Source organism: Sturnira hondurensis, unplaced genomic scaffold, assembly GCF_014824575.4.
Source record: "Sturnira hondurensis isolate 20B ecotype Veracruz unplaced genomic scaffold, ASM1482457v3 Scaffold0023817, whole genome shotgun sequence".
In the NCBI taxonomy this organism is placed as follows: Eukaryota; Metazoa; Chordata; class Mammalia; order Chiroptera; family Phyllostomidae; genus Sturnira; species Sturnira hondurensis.
This window is the reverse complement of record NW_028096448.1, coordinates 6,505,481-6,519,887: the sequence shown is the minus strand read 5'-3', so window position 1 is coordinate 6,519,887 and position 14,407 is coordinate 6,505,481. Positions and strand designations below refer to the sequence as shown.

At 40.9% G+C, this 14,407-nt stretch overlaps 1 protein-coding gene across 8 annotated transcripts in view; it reads left to right on the top strand.

The window, feature by feature from the left end:
* KIF13A (kinesin family member 13A) overlaps positions 1–14,407 on the top strand; it is a 210,188-nt gene that overhangs the window by 177,343 nt on the left and 18,438 nt on the right. For 5 of the 8 annotated variants that reach the window (XM_037037901.1, XM_037037898.1, XM_037037897.1 and 2 more), the window contains 10 exons: positions 1,451–1,602; positions 2,525–2,657; positions 2,849–2,995; positions 6,175–6,213; positions 7,941–8,040; positions 9,369–9,495; positions 11,393–11,448; positions 12,959–13,083; positions 13,342–13,518; positions 14,238–14,330. In XM_037037901.1, coding sequence (XP_036893796.1) covers positions 1,451–1,602; positions 2,525–2,657; positions 2,849–2,995; positions 6,175–6,213; positions 7,941–8,040; positions 9,369–9,495; positions 11,393–11,448; positions 12,959–13,083; positions 13,342–13,518; positions 14,238–14,330 — 1,149 coding nt within the window. The remainder of the gene's footprint in view (positions 1–1,450; positions 1,603–2,524; positions 2,658–2,848; positions 2,996–6,174; positions 6,214–7,940; positions 8,041–9,368; positions 9,496–11,392; positions 11,449–12,958; positions 13,084–13,341; positions 13,519–14,237; positions 14,331–14,407) is intronic. The other 3 variants (XM_037037902.1, XM_037037899.1, XM_037037895.1) reach the window with 1 other exon arrangement.

Here is a 14,407-nt window from a genome sequence, read left to right as displayed (position 1 = left end):
AAAACATGATTACATTATATGTATTGCAGAATTGCATCTTGTTATTTTAATATATGTGGACATCTTAACATGTAAGTTGTAGATATCTTCATTTTTTTAATAGAGTATAGCATTATAAGCATAGCATTCTAATGTACCAAACGATGTTTGAAAGAAAATATAAAACAGGGAAAGTGGATTTTTGGTGAATATTGTATGGACCTACTTTGGAGCATTAGCTACCGTTCCTGGCTTTTACATTGAACTGCCAATGATTCTTGTCTAACAGACGGGCTCTATCTTCTGTGCATTTTTCTTTGCAAACCATGCATATTTCTTCTATTTCTACATTTTAAAAACAAATCCATATCACCACCTATAAAATTTCACTCATGTAAATACTATCAAGTTTTTTTTTCTGAAAATAAATAGCCCACATTTTTGCCTATACTTACCAATCCGTTTCTCAAGATTTTTATTAACTGTTTTTTGTTTCTGTAGTCCCCATGTTTCTTTAGCTCTACAAAGCTGTTTATTAGCAGGATGGAATCTGAATTTTAAATGAATTCTAGTTAACAGCTGGTTTAATAAATACTGGTCTCAGAGCCCCCAGATTCATTACGTGACCTTGGGGTTTGTTTCATGTTAAAAATATGTAGGTTGTACTAATTGGTTATTAAGTTTATTTTCCTTCTAAAATTCTTGCTCTGTCTCCAAATGAAATAAATAAGTTAAATAATACAACGTTAAATCAGTATGACACAGCTCTTGCCAAAAATGAGTCAGAGTCGTCTTTAGCTGAGACTCCACTGAGATGCTCATGGGAAGCAAATGGGCTTTGTTCCTTGCCTGCTGCTTGGTGCCGGGCGGTTTGCCATGCTACTCAGTCAATTCGATATTCATCTCCTCACACTCATCTGTGTGCACTTTAGAATGAGAAATTGGGGTGGGAGGGTCTAAGAGCAAGAGATCAGAATCACGAGCATAATCATACACAATTTAATCCTGTTATTAGTCTTCTAATCCAGGCGTCCCCAAGCCCCACCCACAGACCAGTAAGGGCCAGGAGGAAGCTCACCTAAGCTCTGCTTCCTCTGAACCCCTTTCCCTACCCCGTCTTCCACAAAACAGGTCCCTAGTGCCAAAGAGGTTGAGAACTGCTGTTCTAAGCCATAAAAAGGAAGAGTCAAACATTCGTTTTTCACCCTGACCAGTGTGGCTCAATGAGTTGGGCATCGTCCCACAAAGCAAAACGTCACCGGTTTGATTCTGTCAGGGCACATGACAGTGTTGCAGATTCAGTCTCCCACTGGGCAACCAATCGATGTTTCTCTCTCTCTTTCTTCCTCCCTTCCCCTCTCTCTAAAAATCAATGGTGAATCTTTACACAGTTAAAAGGTAAAAAGGAAAATTTCACAGGTGTCTTTATGCACAATTCTTGTCACTCTTTCTTTCAACCCACTTACCCCAGGACTTTGTGGTGAACGTAACAGAAGAATTCCTGGAGTTCATTTCAGATGGAGCACTAGCAATTGAAGTGTGGGGCCACCGGTGTGCTGGGAATGGTAGCTCCATCTGGGAAGTTGATTCTCTTCATGCCAAGACAAGAACACTGCATGACAGGTTGGGACTTTTCTGTGACCTTTAGACACAGGGCCAAGACTAGCACTCAGGCAGTAGTTGAGAAAGCAGATTCTCTGAGCCTGTTTCCACGTGTGTGAGATGAGAATGATGAAAGGAGCTACTGGGCATCACAGAAATGTAATGGGAAAGGAAAAGTCTTTTTAACAAACAAGACTGAAAAATTGCACATCGGTATGAAAAGAAACAACTCTGATCTTTACTTCACACCATATCTAAAACTACATTACCTTAAATGTAAAAGATAAAACTACAAAGTTTATAACAGAAAATAGGAGAATATCTTCATTTAAAGGTAATCATTTGCCTCTTCTATGACCCAGAAATTTTACTTTTAAATATTTATCCAAGAAAATGAAAACATAAGTTCATAATCAGACTTGTACACAAATGTTTATAGCGACCCTAGTACTGCAAACGATTCAGATATCCTTCAATCTGAGGCTGAATAAAGAAATTAGAATATTATTCATGTAATAGAATATTACTCAGAAATACAGATAAAAGAAAGATTATTGTTATCCATTTGAATGAATCTTAAAAACATGCAGAATCAAATAAGCCAGTCCTAAAAGAGTTCATGCTACTACGTGATTTTGTTTATATGAAGAGGTATGAACAACCTTTCCGAGGTAACGGAAGGGTGAGTTACACAGGTGTATGCATATGTCAAAAGTCATCAGACTCCGTGCTTGAGATCTGGACATTTCACTGAGTGTAAGTTATACCTCAAATAAATGAAAAGAACCTATACTGAAAACTTGTTTTCAGAGTGAAATAAAAAAATCTATGCAACATCCATAGCACAGTGCCTAGCACATACTAAGTGCTCAGTGAATGGTGGCCAATTCCTAACACTGTCCCTGGGCAATGACACTGTGGTGCGTTGGAATGTGTTTTGCAGGTGGAACGAAGTGACTCGCAGAATAGAAATGTGGATCTCCATATTAGAACTGAACGAGTTGGGGGAGTATGCCGCCGTGGAGCTTCATCAGGCGAAAGATGTCAACACAGGAGGCATCTTTCAACTCAGACAGGTGCTACGCCTGTTTTTGTCTCATGATTCCACTCTATCCCACTCTTACACACCGTTTGTGGAGTTTTCTCATTATTTGCTTCTTCGTTTCCTAATTTGTTTCTCTTCCTTTATCCTTTCCCCCCCGTCTCCCCATCCCCATTGCTGGCACCCATCTCCACGTGCTCCCTCATCACACGCTCACCTCTACAGGGTCATTCCCGGAGAGTGCAAGTCACGGTAAAACCTGTACAGCATTCGGGGACACTGCCACTTATGGTCGAAGCTGTCCTGTCAGTGTCCATTGGCTGTGTGACCGCCAGGTCCACCAAGCTCCAAAGAGGGCTGGACAGCTACCAGGTAAGACAAACAGGTTTGAAATAGTATTTAATGAAGATTTGTGAATGCAGCATTAAGGAGGTCAGTGATCTGTGATGGAGACCTGTTTAGGAGTATAAGAGAATTCCTCCCCTTAACCATCTATTTGTCCACCCATTCATATGTCCATCCATTGCCCTTTTTCTAGATTTAAGGTACTGTATTGGCTCAGTGTTAATTGATAATTCTTTTGTTTATAAACAGACATTTTAATGCTATAGTCTCATTTACTTTAGGCAGGTTTTATTTTATATCTGGGCCAAATTATGTTGGGTATTTGGACCCTGCTGCTTGATTCACTTTTATTAATGTAAAATTGCTCCCATACACTGTCATAAATAATCAGCTCTTAGAAAACTTTACTTTTTTAAAATTAAAAGTTGTCCTCCTAATCATTTTTGTCCATGGGTTCTCCGTTTACTAAATCTTATGTTCTCATTTTTAAAGATGAAAACCTCTAGGAATTGACCTTTATATTACCAGAGTGCTCTTTAAAAATAAACTTTAAGATTAGGAGATTGTCCCCAGCGGCCTGAAGGAACGCATGTGCTTCCCCTGGTCCCCAGTTTCCTCTCAAACATGGATAAGGGCCTGGGTGAAATCAGACCGTGAAGTCGGGGCCCCCTCACTGTCACAGGTGAGAGGAAGCCCTCTCCCTGTCACGAGAGGGAGACAACATTTCTCCGTGGGATCCAGGCAGAACTCCAGTCCATCTAGAAAGTGATTTACCTTCCATCTCTGTGTTTTGTTTTTTCGTGTTTGTTTGTTTGTTTGTTTGTGGGGAACTTCCTGGCATTCAGGCAAAGACTTTTCTGAAAACTAGAAAGAACATTGTCTTGGACTCATGGGCCTTAAGGATGGAAGAGCTTTGTCAGACACGGCCTTCCCTGTTCACACCAGAATTCCCAAAACCTGCAGGAGAGTGTGCGTGAAAGTGTGGAGACAGAGCCTGCTGTTTTGGGGGAGGCTTGTCCATGAGACTTTTGTGGGTGTGTGGAGTATGAAATTGGCTTGTCTGTATTCTCATCACAGTTCAATCCCTCACTTGGCTGTGAATGTTGGGGTGACCTTGGGGCCTGGTAGAACCCCTCAGACTTGAAGTGGGGAGACCAGAGTTCTTAAGATCAGTTTGACCTTCCTGCATAGTTAGGTAATTGAAACGTCAAGCCCTTTTTCTCTTCTCTAAAATGATGATGTGGACAATAATTCTCCGAGGTCCCTTTCTGCAGTAAAATTTTGTGGCTTCATAAGTCTCTGATCTTAAATAAAACTTTGAATCTGTGTATCCCAAACCGTGACCTACAGAATATAGAACATCAACTGACTAAATGTTCCCATTTGAGAAATATCACAGGGCTTGCTTATTTGCACTTGTCAAAACAACATACCTCTTAAGTTAAAACTGGGTTTTGTCAAAATTTGAGCTCTCAAATAGCCTTTCCCCTGGGCTACATGTTCTTTAAAGAGCATAGTACCCGTCATGCAAATTTAAACTGGCTCTTTTAAAGCTGGTGTTTATAGCCCTGGCTGGTGTGATTCTGTGGATTGAACACCGGCCTGTGAACCAAAGGGTCACCAGTTCGATTCCCAGTCAGGACAGATGCCTGGGTTGCAGACCAGGTCCCCAGTTGGGGGTGTACAAGAGGCAACCACACACTCATGTTTCTCTCCCTTTCTGTCCCCTTTTCTCCTCTCTAAAAATAAATTTTAAAAATCTTTTAAAAAATAAAGCTGTTATGTATGTGTGTATGTATGCATGTATGTATTTGTTATTCATTTATTTTTGCTGCCATGTTCAAGGTCATGTCCATAAATTTTTTTTTTTGTTACTGACATTGTATGTTAGAATTATTCTGACTCAGTAGCTCAGGCAGATCCGGAATATGCTGATGTCCCAACAGTTACCCATCATAAAGCTCAGGCTAGTTTTCAGTCAATAAAAGTATCTTCTTTGTCTAAAAAATAAAGACAGATTACTTATTAATATGGGGGATTAATTCAAGAAAATGTATTTCAGTGCTAGGCTCACATTTAATGAATTATTTGTACAAACAATAATTATGGTTACCAAACTAAAGCAAAGCCTATTTTTAAGTCTATACATAGAATATTCTTGACAGTATTTTTAAAGCACATTTAAATAACAGTATATTTTGACATATATTTAGATAGGAGAATAGTGTAATTATATTTTTAAATCACTTTTTAAAAAACCACTCTGTCTGTTTTATGACTTGGCCACTCTACTTCCTGTTTGACTATTAACCTTTCAATAACCACGGAGAAATGCAAGAAGGTTGTTACGTGACATAGCATTCATTTGAGTAGAACCTGCCTCCGTATGGAGGAATGTTCTCTACAAACAGGAATCTCTTTGTTCTTACATTTAAAGAAAATTGGCTCAACTAAAACCCTTTTATTTTCAACATAATGATTTTGTTTTGCCAGATGTTTTTGCCAAGGTGTTCTTTTACATTATTGTAAAATGTTGCTGTGGATTTAACAGTTTTGATTTTTCTCAGCTGACTGGTGTGGATGCTGATATGTACAGTAGTAGATAACATTGCAGTAGTGTGTGCAGAAACGTGTGTGCAGAAGCGTGTGTGCAGACAGCCTCGGGTTCCCTGGGGCTTTCACTGTGGTGACGCCCTCAGTGAGAGTGGTGTGCTGAGGTGGGAGACGGGGGGCCTGCCCCTGACGTTCCACGTGGGATCCTCAGATTAAATTATTTCATCCTTCAGGCTTTAGTTGGATAAAAGGGTAAAACTGCTTTCTCATGGATAAAACTCCAGAGGTCAAGCAGGGGGGGGTCTCTAAAGTCCTTTCTCAGACATTCTGTTTCTCTAAACCCATTCTAAATCTCAGCCCCCATTATACAACAACTATTTGGATAATAGTGCAGTAAGGCCTGCAGTCTCACCTAGGAGAGTTACTGTTTTTAAATGACTCCTTTCTTTATTCCTTAAACTTAAGTTCCTTAAGTAATTATAGACAAGTGAATGAAATCCACTAAACCATTTTGAGATTCAGTTAAATGTTTTATCCTCATATTTTATGTGTGCTGTGGTGATGTCTGTATTAGCTAAGCTTAAAGAATTACGTTCCTTGTGTGCTGTATGAGAAACAAATTGCATGTTTTTGTGTTTATTTTCTCCTACCAGAGAGATGATGAGGATGGTGGTGATATGGATAGTTATCAGGTATCGCTGCTGTCAATCCTGCGGCATGGGGCACAGCTGCTGCTAACTGCCAGCCTTCCGCAAGCAGGGGGCAGGGAGGAAGGAGGAGCCTAGAGCAAGAATACGCAATTTTCCACTCGTTTTTTATTTGCATCAAATATAATCAGGGATACAGGACCGTCTCTATAGATTTGCCTGTCACTTGAAAATTTATAACCAAATACTGCAATTTTGCTATGCTGTCTCAAATTACTAGCTTATGAAGCCTTTCTAAGCAAGAAGATTATCACCATGTCAAATTGGTGATCTTGAAATTTGTGCAGTTATCCATGCCTGTTCTCTAAGCAATTCTTGTCTTTCCTGTGAGGAACTGCACTTAGCTCCTGACACCCAAGAAAGTAGTATTGTTCTAAAATGCCCTTTTACCTTAAGAGACTTTTGTTGGATAAGAAAACCGAAGACATTTTATGTACGCAGTTTTGTTTTGTTTAGCCAGTTTTCTTCTCTTGGTAGGGCCAGGCTTAGTTATACATGACCTGGAGAATTTAAATCTTGCTTTTTATTTATTTATTTTTTATAATCTTTATTTGCATTTACATATTCTTTCACAGTGAAACTATTTCCTTCTTTATTTCTCACCTGAAGACATTTTTTTTCATTGCTTTAGAGAGAGAGGAAGGGATGATGCTCCAACCAACTGAGCCACACGGACCAGGGCAAATTTCAACTATTTAATATGTGCAAATGTGAACTTTTACCTGGTTGTCACTGACTGGCCTGCTCTCATGGAATGTGCAGCAATAGTAATGGTCGAGGCAGCAAGCTGAGATGGACAGTTTGGGGTTTCGTTCCCAGTCTGTGTACTCCTCTCCACATAAACGTTAAAAGCATGTTTTCCCCATGTGCCTTCCTGTACTTAAAATGTGGATGCATTGTAGGTAGAGCCTCAGAAGTCCACAGGTGTCTGCTGTGAATGTAATGTCTTAAAGGTTACACTAATATGAAGCAAATCAGGGCATTTTGAATAGAACTGTGGATTTCTTTTCCTCCTCGTGGTTTTACTAAGAAAGAAAACAAGCAAGCAAAAACAAACTGTAAGAGGAGGATCCCCTTGGATCTCAGAAACGCCATTAACTAACTCCTGCGGCTGCCTGTGCGCTTTCTGCCGCGTGCCCACCTGGAGTCCGGCGGCTGCTGCTGGGAGTTCTGGGAAGCATGGCTGGCTGCATGCTGGGTTTGTGCATGGGAGATTTTTGGTTAGCCTCATGGTAGGGGTTGGAAGTACAAATGTTGCGGCAAATTCAAAAGGTTCTCTGCTGATCTATTCTTTGCATTTCAGAAAATGCCTGTCATTTTCCATTCCGTTTGCTGTTACATGGTTTGGGCTCTGTTCATGGTGTCCTTCAGCTTGGAATTGCAAATCCTCCAGATGAATAGCTACAATTTAAATACATACATGCACACACATACCGTGTAGGAATCATCCAACAGCTGGTGTAATTTGAGGCTCTCTTGCTTTTAGGTATAATTATCCTTTTGGAAATATAGGGGCTCTGATTTCCAAGTGCTGGGATTCTTGATCAGCATGCAGTTTTTCTGAGGCCTCTTTGCTTTCTTGCATATTAATCACACAGCAATGTTCAACAGCCTTTCCTGATGAAAATTTTTCTAGTCAATGAGACACCTTTTTAAAAAAAAATACTTGTCTGTAGACTCAGAAGAAAAATCCTTTCCTTCCCTCACATCAGGAAGAAGACTTGAACTGTGTGAGAGAGAGATGGTCTGATGCACTCATTAAACGACGAGAATATTTAGATGAGCAGATTAAAAAAATCAGCAATAAAAAAGGTATGTGAGATTAAACTCTTTCTTGAGAGTAGCTTTTTCACTTCTAGATCATGGTTGTGGATTATTTTTGTCTCTTTGTTAGATAATTGTATCTTAGTTTTTAATGTTATAACAGTTATAGATTATTTGTGTATCATATTTTACAGTGTTGGCTTAAGAAGGCTCTGAATTTGACATCAATGTGTTAAAAAAAAACCTGAGTTTTTTTACTGTTGTTCAAGTACAATTGTCTGCATTTACCCCCTCCACAACTCCCCCCCAAAACTCTGAGTTAACTGTTATATGAAACAGTTATATTAAACGTGAAACTAAAATTTTGTTTTGATGAATACAAATGTGGTCCATACCGTAGTATCTCAATAATGAGGTTATTTCTGGCTCAGAGCAGTGGAACTGACAGCAGCCAAAGGGTCAGTTCACGAAGCACAGCGTTTGGCAGGTCAGCCCTGCTACTGTTGGGCCGTAGCCATGCACTCAGCTAACGCTGGCCTGCAGCTCCATTCACTGTGACCAGGCTCCAGGGATGCAGTTTGCTCATGCTGGCAACTGCCTCTTGGATTTTAGAGTAAAAACATACAATTAAAACCCTTAGTCTCTCATCCTGACTTTATGATCCACTCGTTGTAGTTGATTCTGTACCAAAGGACCAATCGCAGATGTTAACCCATTTATTTCATGAAGAATTGAGCAAAAATTCTCCCTCAGAAAAACATCTCAGTGCCCTTGGTGTCAGCTGTGTATGTGCTCAGCCTACTAGTGAAAACTCACTTTGTGCCCAGGTAGCTCCAGAGTTGGGTTGTAGGGAAGAGTATTTCACAATATATCAGATCCAATCTCTTAGTAATGAGCCTGAAGGAAAAGAATGTTAGGTTTGCAGAGTGCACTGCATGGTATTCTGTAATCCTCTGTCTTTATAAAGTGGTGCATTATTTTTATAAAGCAGTGTCACATCTGTCGTTTCATTTGATCCTTCCAGCAAGTGCACGAAGTACAACAGGCATGACTTCATGATCCCTTTTTGTCAGGGTAGGAAACTAGCCTCGTCTGTTGAATAACTTCCCCAGATTACAGAACCAGTGAGCTCACCCAAGTCTTCTGGTCCTCGTTCCAGTGCGTTTTCCACTCTTCCTGGTGTGTGGTTCATTGAGCTAGTGCCCTAGCCTCTCCAGGCCCATGTGGGTGCTCAGGCTTGAGCTTCGGAGCCTCAGATCCTTTGTAATGTAGCAGATGTTTAAGCCATGTGGATATAACCAAGTAATAGTCTATCTGAAATGTAGAAATTGTACTTCCTCCCTTCTTGGTACTCTTCCCCTCATTTTGTCCCCCAGAGAGAACTGAGGACGACGTGGAACGGGAAGCCCGGCTTGTGGAGCAGTGGGTGGGGCTGACTGAGGAAAGGAACGCTGTGCTGGTGCCAGCGCCGGGCAGCGGGATCCCCGGGGCGCCTGCTGACTGGTACGTCCACCCTTCCTTCTGTGCAGGCCTCACAGGATGGCTCAGATGGCCTGTGGCAAGAGTCATGCAAGTGACTTTCCAGGATTATCACATGAAATGCTAAGTAACATGAGCTGCCCAGGGAAGGGTCACCCATCACCCATCTCTGGGGCACAGTAGAGCTGCCTTCCCGTTTGTCCTCACCACCGCAGCCGGCTCCCTGTCACGGGCAGCCAGAGAGCACTGGTACCTGGCCGGGAATCAGATACCACACTCCTCAGTTCTTCTGTGTGAGCAGCTCCCATGTGGTTTCCTGATCACCAGAAATTCTCTCTTTTGGGCTCAAGCGAAGGGTATATCTAGGGTGTAATTGAAGAGGGCAGAAAATACAGGGTGGGGCAAAAGTAACTTTACAGTTGTGAGTATGTGATAGACTTTATTCTTGTAATATGACTTATTAATTATCATGTTTTTTAAGGTATGTTATAGGCTTACTTTAAACCATTTAACTTACGCTCCAAAGTAACTGTAATTTAATGTTGGTAGTGTAGCAAATTATGGATAACTTTAAATGTGTGTTTGAAAGTTATGTTCACAAGCTTAAGTCTGGATATCCGAATTTAAGCAATTCTTGAAATATATGAATGTCTCCTTAATATACTGATTACAAAGCAAAAAAAAAAAAAGAATAACTGTAAAACCTACTGTTGCCCATCCCCGTGTATCTAAGCTGCGATCAGTTGATATGTCAGTCCTGATGTTCTTGGGAAACGGTGTGATGTGCCAGACTGTGGGCCACAGTAGAGCTGGATATGCTCTCCAGCCGTAGCTCTCACTCTTGTTTACTTAGCTTCTCTGAGGCTTTGTTCCTAATCGTTAATGGAACTACCTTGTTGGTACTCTTACACAGATTAGCAATAATGTATTTTTTAAAATACCATGTTCATAGTGCCCATTAATTAAATGGCAACTTCTGCTGCTTATTCTTGTTCTTATTGTAAGAATATGTTCTAGGCATTTAAGAGAAAGCAGATTTCTTTTGAGACAAAATGTACATGTCGAGATAATCTCTTTCAGAGAGGCACAGAAACATTAGTGCTGTTGTGTCTAAAGTGATGAATGGAAGTGTAATTGATTCCATGGTATTATTATGTAACTAAAAAATCTGAACTGCAGGCACATAATGTGTAACCTGATGTTTCTCCCTGCTGATCGTCCTCTTGTGCTGGAGCCCTGCAGTCACAGGCAGTGTGTCGGAAAGGAGTAGTCGGCTCAGTCCCAGTCGTGTTCTTCCCTCTGAGGCCCTCTTTAAACTGTTTTACCCCAGTCACTTTCATCTGAGGTATTTCCAAACGTCAGAGCACCTGGAGCATTCATAAATGTAGAGTCCTGGGTCCCCTTCCTAGTTGTTCTGATTGGGAAGAAAAAGGACGGGCCCAGGACGCTCAATGTACAAGGCCCCCAAGCTGACTCCCATGCAGATGGGCAAGTTTTTGATAAACTACTGCTTGGGTCTGTTCAGTACACTACCCCGCCTCGTTTCATACATCTTTCCTTCTCGCTTTCTTTGAGCTTTTTCGAATACTGTCTCTCCTGTTTATTTCCCCTCCCCTATTCCCACTCTAACAACATCCCCATCTCCTTTTTCCCATCACTAGAACTATTTTTAGAAATGCATCAAATAATCTTTGTCTCAAGTAATTACATGTAATTCATACAACTGGTAGTTCTTCATGTAAGTCACATAATTTTCGTGATTTGTGTTACCAGGAACATCAGTAAATGTGAACGTATTTCCTTAATAGAACCTGTATCTACACAGTAGGTCTCTTCTTTGTCATGCCCCTGCACTGCCTGATTGTCTGCCAAGATGTAAAACACATGTTTGGTTATGATTATATTTTGTTATTAAATTCAGGATCCCACCACCTGGAATGGAAACCCACATACCAGTTCTCTTTCTTGATCTGAACGGTGAGTAGACCTCGAACATTCCAGGGCTTGTCACGTTGAAGTAAAGCCTGTGATCTGTTCAGACCCACATGATGTTGATGCTTAAGTCACTTTTCTGATTATTCATTTGCTGCATCGAGGTGGCATTTTTAGTCCAACCAAATATATATGTCCATGACAGGCAGGTCACTCGAAGAGAGATGTGGGTATTTAATCTTAAAGAGAGAGCACTTGAAGATTGAGAACTTCATAGAGAAACATTAAAGCAGTTATTGCTCAGAAACATTAACAGACATAGAAATTACGTGAGAAAGTAATTACCCTCAGAGATTCTGAATCTTTAGGCCTTGCAAGGGCCCAGGCATCTGCATTTCCAACTAGTGTCCTTTGCTCTCCGCCACAAGAGCGCTGATGTCAGAACGTGACCACGCACTCCACCTGCGTTAAAGGTTGTGCTTTATCATAGCAATACATCAAACCTGGGTGAACCTAGAACAATGGTTTGCAATATGTTTTAGCAGTAAAATACATTTTCAAAATGCAATCTTAAATGGAACTCCGTGTGTAGAAAACAAAAGCAGAGTTGCCGAGTTTGGGGATAGGCAGGCTCCGGCAGGCCCTTAGACCGGGCCCTTGTGATCCTCAAAACACAGCCTCAACACCTCTCTTCTGGAGAGAAGACCAATGATGGGTAGATGGAAAACTCGGGGAGACTGTGTTTGCTTCTTCACGTGAAGAATTTTTTTAAAACCTAGAGGTAGACTGTGCTTCCAGAAGTGGGGAGTTCCCCGTTATTGGAGGTGCACAAGCGAAAACTGGATGGGCACTTACAGAGATTTGTGAAGGGTGAGTCCCACTTTTGGAATGGCAATGGAAGGAGATGATCAGATTTCTCCCAAGTGCTCAGAACTTTGATTCTGAATTGATCATTGAACTTCTCAAATCTCTAATTTAGCATAAGTTATGTAAATAGGCCAAACAAACCTAACACTAGGCTACAGAAGGAAATGATATCAGAAAACAACAAAATTTTGGTCCTGGCTGGGTAGCTCAGTTGGGCAGAGCATCGTCCTGCTACGCCAAGACTGCAGTTTCAGTCCCTGGTCAGGGCACATACAAGAATCAACCAGCGAAGACATGCATGCGTGGGGAGCAGATCAATATTTCCCTCTCTCCCTCTTACGCCGTCCTCTTTCTCTCTAAAATCCATAAATTAAAAAAAAAAAAGAAAAGAGAAAAAAGCAAAATTTTAAGGTGCAGGTAATAATAATATTTGTTCCTAGAACTATGTGCAGAATATATTCAGTCCATTTTGTAGGAGACTCACAAAGGTACCTTTTTGTCCCCATACTTGTATCTGTAAGGGACAGAAGCTATTGTGAGTGAGCATTGAAGTCTCTTACATCAACTGCACATAAGGAATGAAAGAAAAAAATTTAAATGTGTCACATGTAAACTTCATCTCTTCAGTCTTTAATTAAAAACTGACTTTTTTCACCCACTTTTGTTTCTGTGCCCTGGACTTGATTAGCGGATGACCTCAGTGCCAATGAACAGCTTGTGGGCCCGCATGCATCAGGCGTGAACTCCATCCTGCCCAAGGAGCATGGCAGCCAGTTCTTCTACCTGCCCATCATAAAGCACAGTGATGAGGAGGTAAGTGACCCCTGTGCTTCTCTTTAAGGACCTTGTATTAGTGCATTTGCTGGTGGGCCTGTCTTCCCATTAAATTACCATAGTCTGCTTTGGGGAAGAGGACTGGGGACTTTAAAAAATAGAACTTTTGGGTTGTCATTCTAAAAAGTGAGGAAAAATATTCAGTTGAGTTGCATGTATTTTCCAGTGGGTGATGTAAAATTGCAATACCTGACTTGTGTCTCTTTTCCTGCTCCCCACCCCCTCTGCCATTTTTAGGTTTCAGCCATCGCCTCTTGGGACTCCTCGGTGCATGATTCCGTTCACTTGAACAGGGTCACTCCTCAGAATGAACGGATTTACCTGATAGTGAAGACCACAGTCCAGCTCAGCCACCCGGCTGCTATGGAATTAGTGTTACGAAAACGGATTGCAGCCAATATTTACAACAAACAGGTAGTAACAGGACCTGATTCTGCAGTTGTGTATATGAGCTTGAAGTTTTTCCTTCTGTCACAAAGTGTAGTGTTTTCTGGTGTTAATACAGTGGATGTGTAGATTGTTACCATACTGGCCAAGTTACAGTCTGATTCTCATTTATCTAGAATAATGGGGTCTGAGTGTAGTAGAATGAATGTCACTTGGGAGGACTTTTCCACCTTTGCTGATTTGAGTGAGACCCATAATCCTAGGAGGCAGGGAGCTACGGAATTTCATTCTTTCAAAAGGGTTAAGTGCCAGATGCAAGAGGGTTGGTCACAAAACCAGGACAAAAATGCAGGCTCCAATAAATCCCCATCCAAATGTCCCCTCATTTCAGAAGTACTGTCACAAAATTGATCTTCTGGTTTTCTTCTGACTGTGCAAGGACGGATGGATGAAACCCTGACATGATCAAAAGAAAGGCAGCAAATGCACAAGAGAATCAACCACACACACACACACACACACACACACACACACACCCTACATAGGCCACAGATTCTATAGTCTGCCCAAATAACAGCTGGACATCATTGTCCCTTTGGGGTGGACATGGGTTTTGTCTGTTCCGTTATTTTTCTATTTTGAGTATTGTGTGTCAAAACCAGTGATTAGTAATACTCTTACAATTTGTAAAATACTAAATAACTTACACTTTCACATCGCTTAATCCAGCTTTCTTTTTCTACCAGAGTTTCACCCAGAGTTTGAAGAGAAGAATGTCATTAAAAAATATATTTTATTCCTGTGGCGTAACCTATGAAATAGTATCCAATATACCAAAGGTAAAATATTTATTACTTTTTCAAAAGATCACAATATAAGTAATAGAGAATGTTAAATCTCAAAACTTTTAAATCAT